The 19,556-nt window shown below is 36.6% G+C and overlaps 1 protein-coding gene across 1 annotated transcript in view; it reads left to right on the top strand.

The window, feature by feature from the left end:
* PTPRN2 (protein tyrosine phosphatase receptor type N2) overlaps positions 1–19,556 on the top strand; it is a 622,484-nt gene that overhangs the window by 224,910 nt on the left and 378,018 nt on the right. Inside the window, exons 6-10 of the mRNA XM_030445109.1 lie at positions 5,607–6,081; positions 8,599–8,607; positions 12,081–12,335; positions 13,706–13,746; positions 15,515–15,885. Of these exons, the coding sequence (XP_030300969.1) occupies positions 5,607–6,081; positions 8,599–8,607; positions 12,081–12,335; positions 13,706–13,746; positions 15,515–15,885 (1,151 nt within the window). The remainder of the gene's footprint in view (positions 1–5,606; positions 6,082–8,598; positions 8,608–12,080; positions 12,336–13,705; positions 13,747–15,514; positions 15,886–19,556) is intronic.

Genomic DNA, 19,556 nt, shown 5'->3' with positions numbered 1-19,556 from the left:
GAAAATCCTGTTACACTGCAGTTTCAGAATCAGAATTAGAAAGGAAAATCATCACTAGTTTTGATCAAAAGAGACTCTGAGGACCCCTTTTGCTTGATCAAGCTTTTGACATTGCAAACCACAGTGTGTTAATTAAAAATCCTTACCATCTTTACTTCTCTGAAGTAGTTATTGAATGGTTTCAAAGCTGTTGAAATTCTCAGAAAGAAAACAAGTGGTAGTTACAGAAAATTTTTAGTAAAATAGTAGGTTAGATGAGATGACTGTAGTGGTGCCTGTTGCCTTAAGCCTGTGAATCTGGCAAAAGACAATGGTCTGATGCCATCCCATTGCTGCTACTTTCTTTACCAGTTTCTGTGTTCTGAATTCTTGCCTGGCATAGCCTCATTATCCACAGTATATGAAAAGGTAATTATCAGTTGGTAGAAAAGGCTTTTGCTCCACTTTTGCTCAGGTTTTTTTGTTTTCCATTGGCTTTACCTATTATTTACAGACAAACCCAACACTGAATTTGGTGCAGTGTGTAAAATCATGTCTAAAATACAAAGAGGCTCATAAAGCAGAGTTCCCCCCTTTCGGCTAGATTGAAACCTGCTAAGATATCCTCCTGACAGTGCAGCATTGTAGAGGGCCAGCAGCTCACCAGCTAAAAGAAAAAAGGCTTTCTTAGCCTAGGTCTGGCTGCTTCAGCTGTACTTCTCTAAGGACAGAGCTGTACTCCTTACTCAGCTCCTTCCCAGGGGCTTTTGCACTGTGACCCACTCCACAACACCCATTTGGCCCTTAGGTTTCATAGTTGGATAGATTTCTCCAAAAGGTAAATTGAGGTGTACAAATTCACTGTCTAAATTCTGATCTAGCAACCAGGCAGTGGCACTGGTACTCCTGTTTAATCAGCATTTCACATGAGTCCACACATTTCCCATGTGATGGGTTTGCATGGGGTGACTGTGTGTGTGGTCTGCAAAGGATCTAGGCTGCTTCTGGTAGGAAAAACTGAACTTCTTTCACTCCAAACAGTGAGTTAAAGAATGAGATCATTGGATTTTTTGTAGGCTTTGGAAACTTTTGTTTTATCCCACCATTGATAAGGCAGGGCCTGGTTCCAGGAGTTGCAGGGTTTTTTCTATTGTAACTTTAGAGAGGAAACTGCCATGCTCTCAAATAGGCACAGTAAATTAAGTATTGTATGTGGAATCATGGTCCAGCCAAATTAGGGTGGTAACACACATGAATTAATATTTGAAAATGTACCAAACAGAAAAAGCAAAAGGAAATTGAGGGAGGAAGATTTCTTTCTTCTGCATTCCTAAGGGATCTTTTGTTATCTCCATATGCCTTCAAGATTCAGCAAATGTATCCTGAAGAAAGGAAATATTTTGTCATAAATTTAATTCTATTCTTTCTGCACTGGGGTGAGATATTCAAATCAGTCTACCCCTCAGTGGTTAAACTGAACAGCTTTGATTTGTATGTATCTCACCCTGCCCCCTTTTAATTTTTTTTTTTTTTTAAAAGAAAACCTGTAGTCCATAGATTATTGCACAGTGCATCTGCAGGGTGTAATTTAATGTGCCCTTCTGTGAACTTTCATGCAGAAAATGTCAGCTACTTACATACCTAAACCATACATTGCCCTAACAATTCCATCTTCAAAAAGGTTAGTGTGTGAGGGTTTTTAATAATGTGTGAATTATTGAGAGGGCTTATTTGAAAGGTGGTAAAGAAGAGGAAAATCCTGTGCAGATGGAGAAATAAGATTTTTTTTTTAACTCAGGTTTTTAGCAATTCAGAGTACTTTTTAAAGATTCTGAGTGACTTTAGATAATGCACTGTACCTTATCTATTTTAAAAGTATCATTCCTGATAGTAAAAGAGACCTGCATTCTAACTGTATTCAGTATAAAACAGTTGTATACTTTATATGCCTAGGAACTAGAATATTCTTTCTTGGTTTTGCACATCTCTTTTAATATTTGTCTGGTTTTGGTTGGGTTTTTTTTTGTTTGTTTTTTGTGTGTGTTTTTGGTTGGGTTTTTTTTGTTTATTTGTTTGAAATGTTTTGTGGTGTGGCTTTTTCTTTGTTGTTGTTTGAGAGGGAGTGACAGTACTTTATACAAACGCAGTTTAATAATTCTAGAAATTAATTTTCTTTCTTTAACTTTTACCTGTGGCCTGCCTCTCTCTGCTTGTACATAATGTTAGCAGCTTCTCCAAAGGCACCTTCAGAGGAATTTACAGATTCTTTTCACTTACCATGGAATACACCATTTGATTCTGAAGAAAGACAAGTTCGTAATGTCCATGTTCAGGGGGTCAGATTGCAAAAACACTTCAATAAGATTATCAGAGTGCTGTGAAGCTATTATTAATAACTTGAGATGTAAATTGTCACTGGATTCTAATCTATGTCTAACAGATATTTTTTCCTATCTTTTCCTGTAAAAATGTATTTTTTTATTTTTTTTTCCCATGGCAGTTAGCACAGACCCATAGTCTAGGGTTATTTTTATCTGCACTGCAATTTTACTTGGATTTCACCTTGGATATTTCACTTGGCACATGTATTTTTGGTGCTGTGTTTTGTTTGAGATGGGGCTGAGGAGGCAAGGAAGGGACACAGCCATATCACTGTGAGACCCCTTTAATTAAGTCAGACTATGCCACATCAGATGGGCTGGTGTCTGAGTGTGCTGTGAAGAGAACTGAGCTGTCAGTGCTGTACTTTAATTATAACTTTTCATATTTCATCCCTTACTACCTGAAGTGTGACCTGTCAAGCTGCTGAGAGGCTTCCCCTTCCTGATAGAGGAGCAGCTCTGAGCCCAGGGCTGGCACTTCTGTCCAATTTGTGTAAACACTTGGTGTTATTGCTGTGTTTTCTATCTCGATGTGCTTGTTGTTTGCAAGAGCAGGAAGTCACAGATTTGTTAATATTAAAAGATATTGGGACTTGTTCAACAGCTCATCAAAAGCCAGCCTGCATCTCCTGACCCTAATCTTTCACATGTGGTTTGAGAGTGGCTAGCAGTTTTGTTCCCCCTAAGATGTGATTTATTAGCAAATTTTTAGAGGCAAAAGAGGCAAATGGGTGTAGGACAGAGATCCAAATTAGGGTATAGTTACACAAGCTGGGTTGAGCTGCCTTAATGTCTTTCCATTGCTGAACTGGAAATGTCCTCTACCCCCATCATGTTTCTCTCTTTCCCATCTCCTTGTTCTACCTTCTCTTGTCCCCAGCAGGTCCTTCAAAATGTGGCATGGTACAGGGGGGGGAAAGGGAGACAACAGCTTATGAGAATTCTCTGCTGTCTGGGACTGCTTTATGTCATCTTCTGCATTTCCTTCTAGGGAGTGGATATCATGAAGAGTCCATTACTGCATGGAAAGACCTGTTAAAAAATGAGAGATAAATACATACAAAAAGTAGTTTTTCACATCTAGGATTTGCTATTAAATATGTAAACATCATTGCAGCTGTATTTTGACAACTGGCTCCAATCCTGGTATTGATCAGAGCAGTGCACACCTTGCACTTGGTGCATGGAACCAGAGCTACATTGCTGTTGATAAATACAGTTCCCAGGGGACTTTAAAATATTTCATAAACAAAGCTGCTTCATCTCTAGCTCTATAGGCTTTGACACTGTCTTAATCTAGCCCAATTTCTTAGCAAGACATATTTCTGTGTTAAAGACCACCTATAGAAGTCAAAAGCCTTGCATTGGTGGATCACAATCCAGAGCAGCCAGGGCCTTTTTTTCTTTTTCTGTAATAAAGTCACACAAGCCATGAATCTACAAATCTACAAATCATTACTTAGAATGAGGGATTGAACTTCAATAATTACTCAGGGGGAGGATAACCATCTTGGAAAACAAGACTGAATGAGTCTTATAAAATCAGTGACATCAGAAGATGCAAAATTGTGCAGATGGAGAGCAAAATTATTGTCCATAAATAAAGAACTAGATAAAATCTGATTTTTTTTTTCAACTCTGGAATAGATTATCAGCCTTTCTTATTTTTGCCTTTAAAAAGTTTATGAGTAAGTATATAAATAACAATTTTTCTGGACGAAGTCTACTAATTGCTCTCCTCTGGTATACATCGTCGCTGCACTCTCTCTATATTTTGCAGCTCTTTCTGTCCTAAATTGGTATACTATCAGTGCCCAAGGACATCATTAGTCCACTGTAATCATAAGTGCTGTATCATAAGTGCTGACATTAACCCTGTCCTAAGTTTCCCAACTTGTAATGCATTTTGTATGACAATTCAACCAAGAAACCACTGCTGAGAAGCAAAAGCCATCTTTCAAAATATATACACCATGGGGTGCAACTTCACTGAAGTTTTCTGAAGAAATTATAAACAAAGAATCTAATTGAAATAATTCTGAATATAAGTAAATTTGAATTTGTGTTTAGCAGGGAGTAAAGGAAAAGGTCTTTTAAAAATTATTTGGGAGGACGGAACCACTTTTTTAAGAACAAAAATTCTGCCTTCACATTGTTATTGTAACAAAAATTATTTCTAGGATTAAATTATAGTAAATATAATATTAATCAATGGGTTTAGTTTTTAATGTGCTGGAGGGAGGTTTAAAACCCTTAAGGGAGTTTAGATTTTGTCCTCAAAACTAAATTTCATCATAAAAAAAAAAAAAAGGGGTCTGTGAAAACAGATGTTGTTTTGCAGTGCTAGATTCCCACTTAAAAACTGAAATTACAACCAGAAACATGTAATAAAGGCCCAAGTTTTTTACTTTTTTCCCCAGCAGTTTTTAAATGGAAACATAGTTTTACCATGTTATACATTTTATAAATTTTTGTCTAATTTGCTGAATTAGTCTTGTAGAATCATAGAATGGTTTGGGTTGGAAGGGACCTTATAGATCATCACTCTCCTTCTTTGGGCAGGGACACCTTCTACTAGATAAAGTTGTTCAAAACCCTATCCAACCTGCCCTGGAACACTTCCAGGGAGGGCTTCAAAAGTTGTTTTACTTAAAAGCAATTGAGGTACTCAAAACCAGTTTAATGGCTCTCTTTGCATTTCATTATACTGTTAAAGTACATAGTAATCAGAGATTAAATGTAGTGAAAAAAATAAAAGATTAAGGCAATCTTTGATTTTTTAAATAAAAATAAACATTTTATTTGTACAAAATAATTGCTTAGTTTTCTCAGTGTTACTTAAAAAATTACATTTTGGGTTTACTTGCTAGATTTTTGGCAGCTAAACTGGAAGAAAAATATGTTTATAGAAATCTAGTAAAAAACAAAGGGAAAGGCTTAATTAAATTGTCTTAGTCCAGCTGAATACAAATAGTGCATAACTGCTAAAATCAACTCTGGATTTTATTATTCTCTCTCTAATCTCTTCCTCTGCTTTTTACTAATGTTGTGAAACAGTTTATTAAAGTATTAAAAAGAAAAACTTTCCAGTTTGAGGTTTACAGTCTACCTAGGCATTATTGATTCTGTTTTCCTGACTGGTAAAACCCTGCAGGTTATACCCACATAACAAAAATTCCTGCATAACAAAAAATTACAAAGCAATAATGACCAAGTCTTCTTCTCCATTTTCTACTCTCTCTCTAGAGCTACATCTACGATGATCCCATCAGGTACTACATGATGCAAAAACCCAAAGAGGGAGCAGCTCCTTTGGCCCAAGCATCGACATCTCATCAAGAGCATGCTGAAAATCTTCGTGGGAGGACCTTCAGCCAGCCTCAAACAGACGAATTCTCACCAGAATCAGAATTGGGGCTTGACCAAAAAGCTCTGCTGGCTGCACTGCATACATACATCACTCAGAACCTGTCAGCACAAAGCAACGATAAAAGCTCTCGCAGCAGGACTAAAGAGCCTCACATTTATGCTGATAGGGTCTACTCTTCACAAGTCAGTCCTTTTGATGGAACTTTTTCCAAAGGCAAAGGAGAAGATTTTAAAATGAAGAAGCTGTTCCAGCCTAAACCTGTGTCTGCACTGCTGCGTCCAACCCCTGAGATGCTGAATCACAAATCTGCTTCCCAGGATGATGCAAAGGTCCCTCTGAGTGTAGTGGATGGTAAAGTTATTATTTGATTATTTTAAATTGTTCAAAGTTTACTTCATGTTCTCTGAACATTTCTGGAGGGAAAAAAAGTAGATGTTCTGATATATCTCCTAGTACTGGCTTATTTGTATCTTTCTACTGTAATACTCACAGTAATAATGTTGACCATTCTAGCTACTCTTTCCCTGCAAATACCTACCCACATTCTACCACCTACATTCCATATGCATGGAGAAATATATGGCACTCATTAAGACATAACATTTATGTAACTGTTATCTTATCAAAGGATTTTACAAACAACATGTAATTATGGCTGTATCTTTGCTGTCAACTTTTTATGCATCCCACACTATATAGAAGCAATACAAAAATTTCTGGGTTGGTTCCTTCTCTTTCTGTATTGAACTAGAAATTCAAAGACCATAGGTAAAATTCAAAGTTAGACACAGTAATTATCACTGAGCTAAATTCTGGCAGAGGACACAGAAGGGAGGAGTCTATTGATGTAGATAAGGTGGACATATAATAATAAAGGTTGGGTTAGAGCTACTTGTGGCTCCAAATTCAATAACATGCAGCCCATTTGAAGGATTTTAATTTTTTTTTTTTTTTTTTTTTTTGGCTAATGCAGCTTAGCTATGATCAGATCCTGATTTCTTTTGTACAAAGTAGTTTGACCAATATAAATGAAGATGGAGTATAACATCTCGTGGGATACCACCATAGATTTTAAGTGCTGCTTTGTAAGACAAGATGGGATGATTTAGACTGGATGTGAGGAGAAAGCTCTTTACCATGAGGTTAGTGGGAAAATAGAGCCAGTTGCCCAGGCAGGTAGTTGAGGTGTCATCCCTGTAGATATCCAAAGTGAGACTTGATGAGGCTCCAAACAACCTGATCTATTTGAGGATGTCCCTGCTTACTGCAAGGGGGTTGGACTAGATGGCCTTTGGAAGTCCCTTCCAAACCAAATTATTCAATGATTCTCTGGATCTTCATATCATGGCTGAGGGTCAGGCAGAGTTTAGAAAATAACTCATTCGCTTCACTGTCTCTTTAAACTAGTGTATTGATGCTATTCCATCAGTCCAGAATGCCTCACAAATAAAAGAACTGATCCTCAGACATTACCAAGCAGTTACATCTTTTACACTGTGGTCACCCCTATCCCAATGGATTTTGGTGGTGTGTAAGAGGGTTCTTTTGAATCCCTTGTGTAGTTATTATCACCCATAAAGTTTAATATTCTTATATTTTTTTGTGTGTGTGTGTGTGTTATTTCCTTTAAGAAAACAATAATACACAGAAATCTCAAAGTTGCAATACAGGAAAGATAATGCTTGCAATCTAAAGGATGCTCAGATGTGAAAGTCTTCTTGGTATGGTGCCCGGAGATAATAGGTTTCAAGGAACAAACTATAATGTGAAATCAAATCCAGGTGGCACTGTGAGGCTCTTGCACAGGTTAGACAATTTTGTTCCTAGACTCAAAACAAACTAGGCACATGCTGGTTTCATTATCCTCCAGCTGTTCCACTTCACCTTTCTTAGTAGGAGCCAACTGGGAAAAAAATGCTTAACACTTAGAGGGAATAACATGTTTCACAATTCATTGGGTTGTACTGCTTTGACTTCACATACATAATGAGCCCTGTAGGAACACCTTCTATTGCATTAGCTTTTAAATGTTGCATAGATACAAAATTATGAATCATTTGTGTAGGAAATACAGTTTCCTTTGCATTTTTGAGCCACTTATTAGTTTCATAAGCAAGCAGTGAGGACAGATGCCAGCATATTCATTGGTACCAATGCTGTCCATCAGAGTGAGGACGGTTTGGATTCAGATTTCCCAGGTGACTGTGCCAGCTCTTTCTCCTTTTTACCTTTCTCCGGTCTCTATTGTGCTTCAGGATTTTTGTACCCTTGTGGGTTTTCTCTCTCAAATCCTCTAAACCACAAAACTGTTCAAAAATGGGAAAGCATGGGGGGCAGTTACATGAGCTCAGTTCTCTGCTGCGTCTGATACAGGTTCAGGAGCTATTTTTCTATCAGATTTGGAAGCTATTTACCCTATGATTAACGTGACATATGTGGGTACTGCCTTTGCCATCACCATGCAATAGTGAAATCACTAATACAGCTTCTGCACCAGCTGTATGTAGGATTTGGCTAGTTTCTTCTAGTCTACTCATTTTTGTTGTATTAAATATTATAGAATGCATCTCTATGTTCCTTTGGAAAGGTGACAAAAGTAGTCATTTAGATTTCTTTTCTTTTTTTTTTTCTTCCCCCCCCCAAAAAAAACCCACCCCAAAAACCCAAAAAACAAACCACAAACCCTTACACATTTATAAAGATATTGTGGTATGGGCTCTGTCTTGTCAAAGCTGTAGTCAGCAATCTACGTGGTACTCAGTTGTTGAGTACAGATAATATCTGGTTAGTGGGTGATGGGTAGAAGAGGACAGACCACCCAGTGTGACTGCCAGCTAAGTTATTGCTGCCATAACACTCAGTTGTCAGGCAAGTTGGGTTTGGCAGTTAATAGAGTATGGAGCATGATTTAGGAGCTGTACAATAAAAAGCTGTTTTCCCTTGCTAAGGTGCTTTTGTTACGTACTAGAGAAATTCCACTGGTGAAGTTGATATTAAAAATTCTATCATATAAGATATATGTGCCTTTACTGTTATGACACCATACAACAGTAACCTGGAAAGACAACCTGCATTCTTGAGTTCTGAAGCTGGAGCTAAGGGAGAAATCTGGTTTACAGTACAAGACCTGTTAAACATTACTAACTGTTTAAAAGAGGTCAGTGAAAGAGGATAAAGGCTGTGCACAGTTCCAGGTGCATTTTTGAGTACATGTGTTCCTTAAGTGATATGCCATTGCAATAGCCACCTGTTTTTTTATTTCCATCAATATTTCCTCTTTTTAAGACATTCATGTAATTCCTTGAACTGACACAAAGTTATTTGAAAAAAGATTCACTGACATTTGTCTATCAGCCTTACCCAACAATCTGCAAGCACATACAAATGCAGACAAGTGCTGTGATAAGAAGTGGACACGTGTTAACCTCCTATCAGTAACCACATCAAGTTAGCAAGACTCATTACATAGACCTACATTTCACCAGGCTGCTATGGATGTTTTGATGACTGTTCCTCCTGCTATACTGAATACATGATGTTCCTCTTTACTAGCTTTGGTTATTGCCTTTGGTTCTTGACATTTTAAGTCCTCCTTGTAGCTGATCAGTAATGGTAGCATATAATGCCTACGTTTTAGTCACATTGGTGCAAGTCTATATTTAGGAGTTCATTTGATGAACTTTGTCCAGATGGTATTGACCAGCACAGGAATAACAACACCAGAGGACCAGGAGACTCCTCTGTCTCTACTTTATGAGTCAGAAGAACCTGCAGTAAGTCTGGAGTAGTATCATCTGGAGCAGGGCTTGTGACCATTCATGTTCTTGTGTGGTTTCCCAACTTGTTCCCTCATTTCCATGTTGCTGGAGTTTGAGACTACTTTGTTATTGACTGTGGAAGTAGACTGGAGAGATAAGACTAGGCTGAGATAATCACAATAGAGAAAAGTTAGTTTGAAGAAAATTAAATGGAATGGAAATGACAAGGCTATATTACTGCATGTTGTTGAGTAGCAAGGTGACCTTGACAGTAGTTGGTCTTGACAGCTGGCTGTGAAACAACTAAAATAAGCAAAAATCCAGTAGTGCTACATTAATATAGCTCTTTTAATTGTATATGTCCTGGAATATAATTATGTTTTAAGATTTTTATTCAAATATTGATGAAATGGCCAGTGACTAGCTTATAAAAAATTTAACAGGTGACTGCAGATGCAAATTATTTTTCTGAGGTTTACAGCTTGGAAAACTCAGGCTGATGATTTTTCAAATCAGAATTTTGAATTACTTAGCTCTGTCAATAAATTCTTTTATTTTGAACTAACTTTTTTGATCTTAAGGGAATGAGTATTGTTTGCATATTTTTAAATCAGTGACATAATTGCTCGTATGCTGTTCCCTTTGCTGGTATTTTTCTTGAAACTCTGAATTTTGCTAAAAACTTCATGGCATTCCTGATTACTCTCACTGTATTTTAAGAATCTTGGTCCCATGTTCAGAACAGAAATAACTTTCAGGACATCAGTACTACTAGCCTTATCTGGTTTTGAATTGTTTTCATTAATTCAGAAAGAAGTTTATAAATTTCTTCATGTTTCCTAATGGCTTGAAAATCACAGTAACTGAATTGCATTCTTTTCAATGTGTTATGGCTAGAAAGCAGGCATAGGTCATATGATTAAGTCTTTGACTGTCATCACTGAGCACTTGCTTTCCTGGTCAAAACACTATGCTATTTGAGTACAGTACCATACTCTTTCTTCACTGCCACAGTTTGAAAAACATCACTGATTTAACCTTTTATTGATAGTGACACTGAAGTGTATTTAAAACTATGTTTTTGTAGTAAGAGTTCACAGCACACAACCTTAGCTGAATGTTAGAATGAAATAAGGAGAATTTTGGAATATCAGAATGGTTGATTATTGGAAAGATGCATCCTTTTAACCTGGAAAAGAAAGTACATCAAAGAACCACCTTCCCTGTGTGCCCCTTTCTTTGCCTCACAGTAAACCTACTATTTAAACTGCTTAATTTATCTTGTTTTATTTTGACTAATTAGGTTAGGGAATATGGCATCCTTGCAACTTAGTAGGTGAATTATGAACAGGCTAGAGGACATTAATCTCTGTCTTGAGTAGACATTGAAAAGCTGATGGTCAGCTGCAGGCTCTAACCTCTTCAGCTAACACTGTGAGGCCCATAAAATGATGGTCATGTCCAAGGTCTTGGCCTCTTTTTTCAATGACAAATGAGCCTTGAGTCTTACCTCCCTGCAAAATCAGATGTTTTACTGCCTCTTCCCTGGAGCAGAATAGTCTAGAACTAATTCCTCTTTATTTGTTGTGAGAAATAAAACCTTCTCTTTAGCCATTTTTCTTGTAGTGGTTTCCCTTCACACAACTACTTTTTCATTCACCCCTATGTAAGCCTGGAAGCTGACAGTGCCAAAATCTTGTTTACAGATGATGGTGATGTCCAGCCACAGGGATTAACAGGAAGAATGTAATGTTACTTAAAAAAAAGGGTTGGATGCTGCCTTCAAACTTCTTAAATATGAACTCATACATTTAACAGATTTAAAAGCAATCTATGTCTTCCTCCTTTTAAACAATACTATGTGAGTTTTCTTGCTTGCATGCAAATGCTTATGTATATGTATACTGAATTCCTGATCAGCATGAATAAGCAGAAGAGGGATGTTTTTTAAACTGATTTTTCTGTGCTAGAGTAAGCCCTATGTTTAGCATTATAGATTAATAAATGCAGTTTAGAAGGTTTTTCTTTTAAATATCCAAGTAGATAATAAATATCCAGGTAGATAATGGACCTATACCCATATCCACTCATGGCTTTTTTTTTTTTTTTTTTTAATTTTTTCCCCCACAGAGCTCTTTAAAGGTATTTATCTTGCAAAACCCAAATCAATAAGGAAAACTGATCTTTAATCTCAAATAAACCATAGCATTGTTCATGATATCTTAGTGCAGATAAAAAAGTTTAACCTGCCTTAACGCTTGTCTTCTGCATTTTGAGTTGCTCCAACTAGGAAAAAATTCTCGTCTTGTAAAGAAAAAGCAACAAGTTTTTACTTCCAGGGAAATTTCCTGGCTTGTAGATGGCATGCATCACCCAGTACCTGGCATACATTCCCCGTGTCATAAAATCTAATATCCATTTAAAATACTTCATTTCCTGTAAAGCTGGCAGCTTGAATGTGTATGCATTCTTTTGGAAAGCATGTTCTTCATGAAGGAAAAGCCCTTGGAGAAAACATGAAAGATACTTACTGGTACAAGTACACGTGCTTCTTATATACAGCTGAATCTTGTGCTTATGTTGTTTTGACAGAGGCACTTATTAAAGATGTACTGAAGGACCTAGAAAAACACCAGGTCAGTGTGGAGAATCTCAGCTCGAGAGAACTGGATGAGATCGCTGATACAATCGCCACTGCAATTCAGACAGCTGGCATTCAGGAAGGTGTGGAGGAGGCTGCTGGAAAAACTAAAGAAGACAAAACAGGAGCACAGATGAAAAAAGAACATTCTCAAGGCAGGGCAGAGATTCAGACTGGATTAATGGAAAATAGTATCAGCATACCAGGTATTAAGTCTGGGAGTTAAGTAGAAGGAAAGATAGCTACCCTAGTTTTGCTTTGTTGTTTCACAATGGTGCTAGACTTTTAAAGAGGACAGGAGGGAAATTTATTTCTCCCTGAAGGCTGTTGTTGTTTTCTTTTTACAGCAGATACTCTATTGAAATTGCATCTTTTTTTGAACCCTTGGTCTTCAAGCTTCACAAACAAGATAAACCTACACACCTACTTATAATGAAATAGAAATTACTTTATTAGAAATTACTAGAAATTAATTAGAAATTATTAGAAATTAATAGAAATTACTTATTACTTTATGCTGTGTGGTCTCATTTCCCTTTCTTGAAAATGAGATGTTTAAGCAAAATGATAATGAAAAATAATTATATTCCAAGAATATATTTTGAAATATGTGGGGAAAACTGTTTTACAGGTAATCATTCTTTAGTGTGCTACAGTTACTGACAGAAGACAGTCTTAGACAAGTACAAGTAGAGAACTACTTGTTTCCTTTCCTGCCTAGGGAAATAAAGGAGTTCTTATTGTTATTTGCCTCTGTCTGGACACATAGTTTCCTGGTGATGCAGATTCGGGAGCTACAGTAATTGCCATTAGTGAGTTCATAACACAGTGGGACATAGATATTACCAAATGTCTATTTTCAGAATGTTATGATATCTAGGACACCAAAAATATATGCTATAAGTGATAAACTTATTTTAACTTACTGTCTTTTTGCATGGTAATATTTTGAAGTCCTTACTAGTCAGAGATGTTCTGGGTATTTTAATTACCAGTTCTTTTTGTAGATTAAAATGAGCAGACATGAGGGTTTGTCCTGAATCATATTGGGGGAAATGAGTGAGATTCAGTTCAGAAACCAAAAAGCCAGCATTATTTGACTGAGGTTTATGATGTGCCTACACATCATCACTATAGTTAAACTGCAAAGTGATTTAGGTAGAGGACATATATTGAAAAAAATTAATATTCTTCCCTCAAAATGTGTATGCAGAATGTTTGTTTCCTTTGACTTTAAATTTCCATGCAGCTAGCTAGTACCGCTTTATTTTTTTGGTGTTTTCCTTAGATAATAACAATCTGATATGAAGATCGGACACTTAATTAGCAAAATAACACAATTACATTGGCTTTTGAAGTACTCTGTCTATTGATCTTGCATTAATTTGCTATCAAAATAGGGTTAGAACAACAATACTGAATTGTACAGCGCTCTTTACTCTGCCCTTTCAGCTTTGATGTTTTAGTGTTTAAATTGCATGAAAAGGCCACCACTACAAAGCAGTCTATAAGCAGTGTTTGTTTTATGTATGTTTTCCCTTCATGACTATATGTTTGTGCTTTTTATATCCTACAGACAATGGAGTGCATGAAGCCAGTGCAAGAACTGATAAAGAGGTAGAGTACCAGTATTTTAAGAAAACAAGTGTTATGTCTCAAAGTATTAGGTTTGTATGCTGTGAAGGTCAAGAACAAACTTCTAAAACATAAGACTTGTTGTGTGTCTTCTGTAGATATAATTCAGTATCACAACATAGGCATATTGTTATTGATGCATTGAAATATTAATGAACATTTATTCAAATCTACAACACAAAGAGCTTTGCAGAGCTGTTGGGCCTTTCTTTCATTAGTAAATACACAGAATTTGTAACAGATCCCAAAGTTGAGATAAATTCAGACTTTTCCTTGGGTTATTTTGAGCATTGAGATGTTCTTGAAATCACCCTTTTTTTCACTTATCCTTTGGCTCTGAGTTCTGGGGAATGTAAGCATCCTAGCTCGGATAACCTCTGTAATTTTCAGAAGCTGATGAATAAACATATTCCCTCTGAGGATAAGTGTTTGTGGGAGGGTTTAAAATTCCCTCTTCTTTCATGGGGTCTGTCATTCTTCACTTTTTTCACTTTACCCCTTAGTCTTCCAAATCATTGAATATCAGAGGCATTTTGAAAGCTCTAGGCATATACATCATACTCTAGGTAGAAACATCAACTGTGCGATTTTTAATCCAGATTTGAGTTTTGAATTCCTCACGAGTTTTGAATCATAACCTGTAGATTACGTTCCATATTCAACCAAATTTTAGGCATATTCCTCTTTCTGCATTTCATAGGGCAGAAAAATCTCAGACATATTTTAAAAACTGCTGTGAAGTTTCTCATACTATATACTCTGTCATACTATATAGTCTATCAAAAGCTAACACTGGAAGACTCATGGTTGGTAAAACTCTCTTATGTTCACAGTAAAATCTCTTTAGTAGCTGCCCTTCTACTAAGCAAGAAAAGCACACGAGTGGACAATGTGTAGCCACCTACATGAAGTTCTTCAAGGAATGAGGCACTTTCACAACAGGGTTACAGAGGATCAGATGTATAAATTTCTTAGTGACAGTTTGAACAGGGGAAGTGATAGAAAAGAATATCTTGTGACACAGAGCACAAAGTGCCCATTAGCCATCATTTCATACCAAATGCTTGGCTGCAGTACACTTATAGAATGAGACTAACTAACAGATTGTTCCAGGCACATGTTTTGACTTCTGCACATTTGCTTATTATGTTGACTTATTTGACAGATTTTTTTCTCTGATCATATGTTAAGCTTAGTGGATCACTTACAGTTTGTCATAATTTCTATAGATGTGAAAGTGAACTACAATTCATCATTTATTCCTTTTTCCTTTCCTGTATATGACCCAAGATGCCTGCATATCTCCATCGCCAACACTTAGGCATTTTGATGGATTTTTCTATTATTTCTCCTTTTCATTAACTTATTTCATAACAAAGTTTTATTCTCATCAATACCACATAGACACATGACAAAACCCCACTGAAAATAACATTCTTCCAGCTGTTCAAAACAGTGAAAAGGCTATCTAGATTCTGTGATATTTGTAGAGGAAAGTAACTGTTAACTATAGAATTTATTTGCCTTTATTAAACTATCAAAAATACAATAATGATCTTTTGCTATTACTGAATAAATATTATGTTCTTACCTAGACTGGCAGCATATAGAAATTGAGAAAATTAGCATGTGAGTTTTGTATGATTAGGCTCTACCATATCAATAAGAGTTTGAAAGATTATATCCAAGTTTGGTTCAGTATAACATTTCTGTGGTTAGCTTTAAAAATAATTATATCCTTTTAATACAGGAGAACACTGCAAAACTAATTAAATTCCTGAATGAGAATGCGTTACCTGAAAATATACATAAAGACCTTGCACCTGAAGAATCTGTTAAGACAGAAGCCAAGAAATCTGAAGACATTGACTCTTCCTCAGAAGAAATAAATGCTGGTGTGGAAAATGTAAAAAGTGAGACTATCTTAAGGGAACTGACAGCTCCAAAGATCAGTGAATCTGACTCCAAAGACCCGAGTGAGACCCACCACTGGATTAAGAACATTTTAATGCAGGATGAAAACCCCTATAAAGAGCCTCAGAAAAATACGGGACAAGGCTTACAACTTGAAGTGAAATCTTCAGAGGAGAAACAATACGGCTATATTGTGACAGTGAAAGAGTAAGTACAGCAGCCAATTTGAATGGTATTTTTAACTGGAGGAAAAGTCATTGCACCTAATGAAATAATAATGTTCAAGAGCAAAATGCCACAGGCCTGATTTTTAATACATCTGAAACTGTTTGGAACTTTGATGAAAATACAAGAGAACAGTTCTGTTTTCTTATAGTTGCTTTTCCTCTAATGTGGAAGATATTTAGATTGTAGGTCTTTTGCTCAGACCTCTCTCTCTGTCTTCTTATGTTCCAGTGACCTTCCAATATGTCAGTAAATGTGCTTATGGTTAGGATGTGGGCTTTAAATATTTGACTTGAAAGTAGCCTAAATATCAGTGTCTGAGTCATTCTTTCAAAAATGACACACTGTAATAAAGCACAGCGTTTTCTCAATGTTTTCATTTTGATCTGAAAATAACACATATAGGAAGCCAAACATCACATATGCAGATAGTTTAGAAAGAAAGACCTAATGATTTCAGGTCATGTCTCAAATGAATTTGACATTTAATACTATACTTTCAAAAGGCAGCTTTTTCCCCCAGTGCTACACAGTTTATTATAGGAGCATTTGGGAGTTTAGAACCGTGTGTACACCTTAATATTTTTCCCCTTTGTGAGGAAAATGTTGCATTTAATTAGTGATCCAGACTCAACCTCTGTGAGAAATTAGGAATTTCTAGGATATATTTACCTCTGGATAGGTTTGCCTCTAGAGGTACTGTGGCTGCACATTCTGTGTCACAGATTGACTCTTTTGGCTGTCTTGCAGTTATTAAGGGGATCAAAGACAATAGGATTGTGCAATATTCTTGTTTTTACCACTCTATGTTGCTTTGAAATGCATGTGGCTGGGTTTCAGACACCTTTCTCACCTTCTTTAAGGGGCTACTCTTGAGAAAGGTAGGATCACGAAGAAAGGATGCCATTAGGGGGAAGAGATTTTATATGGTGCTTGGAGGGACATGCAGAAGAGAAGAGAGTGAAAGCTGGGGCTCTGCAGCCTGCAAACATCAGAGAGAGGCAGAGACATCCTAAACAGTAGGAAACAAACACCCAGTCCTCAGAGATCGTGGAAGGAATATATTTCATAAGGACTCAGAGGTTACCCTGCAGAAAATAAAAGTTACTGCAATGATAGATGCTGAAGGAAAGGACTTACCTTGTGAGGACATAGTGGGGATGAGAGCTATATTAACAGATCCTTGCATTGCTATCTTATCTCATTCTGAATGATTTTTTTGCTGTTTTAATGTTAAATTATTTTCACTTTCTAAAGAAACACATCTCAAGAGTTTAGAAAAGATCTTTTGGGAGGGTTTGTTTTAAGGAAAAGTCCCAAGTGATCTGAGGTCCTCTGGTCCTCTTCTGTGTAACCACTGTTGATCATTATTTAATGAGCAAGTGCTTTGGATATCATTAAGCAGTTTTAAACTGCTTTTGCAATTACATCTTTCAGTTGATTTCCTGCAATGTGCATTTTCATTGACTGATTCCTGTAGCAGGCTCACTATTCTCAAGAACATCCTCCAGCACAGAGCTAGTTATTACAGAGTATTCTTCTTGGGGGGGGGGAGGGATGTTGTCTAGCTAATGCCTTTGTCCTTCCAGTAGATGACATATATGTTTACTTTTATTCAGAAGTCTACTTCTGTGCTTATTAAACTGGTCTAGCAGAAATTGATGGTATGCCCCAATTTAACCACACTTCTTAGTTCCTACCTAAGAATGCTATGTGAAGCAGTGGAAGCCAGTTTCTTCCCCACTTAGTGCTACTTCCCTCAGGCCTTTCAGTTAACATCAGTCTGTATTAATAAATGCCCTAGGTGTATGTTCCACAAATTACATATAACTGTATTCATCCAGTGAACTAAAGGGACAAAAAGTGTTCCTAGTAGAGTATTTAATGTCAGACTAAAATTGCCCCTGTTTGAGAGGCAGTTACAGTCTGTGAGTACTTAGGAAATGGATTTCACAATTGATCTTTGATATTTACAATTGGACTTGATGATCTTGAAGATCTTTTCCAACCTGATTCTATCCTTTTCTGATTTTGTGTTTAGAACTTGATGTGTTTTTAAAGTTCTCTATTTTAAATAGAGTGGAAGCTGGAGGTAAAGGTAGGCATGAAATTAATTTGTAACTGAAGTATCTTTCTTGTAGCAAGTAGCACATTTAAGATTATAAACCCAAAATTATTATTTTCTTGGGATTTTTAAATCCACTCTCATCTTGTGCACACAAAATGAAATGCCAAAATATAACATCATAGTTACTTACTTATTTTCCAATACTTACTATTTTTGTACGTTTTTCTTCTTCCTCCATAAAGCCATAGGTCATAGTTTCAGTCCGTCAGTTTTTATTGGCCTCCATTTTCCTTTGGAGCAGCAAAGCTTCATTTTTACAGCTGAAACAGTGGTCTTTTGGTGAGAAAGGGAAGTAGCCCGGCATATTTGCACACTGGGGATAATAGCCTGAGTTCTTTTCACCTTCTGATCTGAAAATGGAACTGAAAAGATTATACTCGGTGGTACGGTTGACAAATGTCAGGGGTGATTCATTCACCATTAGATTCTCAGGCTTCCATGGCTTTGCAAGTGTGACCCAAGGAGATATTAAGACTGCTTCAGTGAACTCCTAAGATGCCAGCTTTTAATTGTGCCACAAAGCAAAGATAAACATTTCCATGTAATACTCGAAGAAAAGATTTGCGATAGTTTAAAGACTTGTCAAAACAGCAGCCTGATTGTCAATGGCAAGAACAATAGGTCACTCCTGCTGTGTTAGTTGAGTGACCTTTCAGATGGTTGGAGCAGTGCAATCTATACCAATCCATAATATCCATCAGTGCTAAGCTTCAGAATGAATTGACAGTTTCAGTGTAGAAAATTGTCCAGCAAATCCTCTGCTGTGCTGCTTCAGCACTTTATTATGCTGAGAAACCAATCAAATTGGGTGATTTATTTTGTTTACTCTTTTCTCCCTCAAAAAATTGGTATTCTACCACTGGAGGATTTGTGTCATTCTCAGTGAAACTTCTTTGAACCGTTTCTACTAATTTGAGTTCTGAAATGCTAAAGTAATCTTATAAAACATCTTTGTAAAACAAAGATATCTACAAGATGTTATTTTCATTTGTATGCTACTTTGGCTGTAGTTACACCTTTTTGTTACATCAATGTGAGCTCTCAAATCAGAGAAGTCTTGGTCTTTGGACGAGAGAACTGAAAACTTTTCTTATTTTCTGAGCTCATATTTCTGCAATTATGGAAAACTTTTTTTTTTTCAGTTGGAAATATTGCCAACACTCCCATTTTTCTGGCAGGATATGCTTGGAGCTTAAGGCCAAGATCCCACAATCAAAACATTTCAACAATGTTTAGCTTCCTGAGTCCCTCTTGAGGAAACCCAAAGCCTGACTTTACAGAACATGTAGTTCTTACCACCTCCAGTAAAAATAAATGCAAGCTGCTGCATACTCAGCAAGTGAAATAGTCACCCTGATGTGCAATTTCTTAGAGATGAGGTTGAGTAGTTAAGCTTAAATGCACTAAGAAAAACCCTAACTTGAAATTTCATATCTTTTCTCTGCTTTTGAGCTGCAGAGTCCAGTCATGCTTTTCTGAATCAATCCAATTCAGAGAAAGGCATCTGTTCTGTTCTGTGGTTTAT

Source organism: Calypte anna, chromosome 2 (assembly GCF_003957555.1).
Source record: "Calypte anna isolate BGI_N300 chromosome 2, bCalAnn1_v1.p, whole genome shotgun sequence".
Lineage (NCBI taxonomy): Eukaryota > Metazoa > Chordata > Aves > Apodiformes > Trochilidae > Calypte > Calypte anna.
The sequence above is the reverse complement of the archived record's forward strand: the minus strand, read 5'-3'. Positions and strand labels throughout refer to the sequence as shown.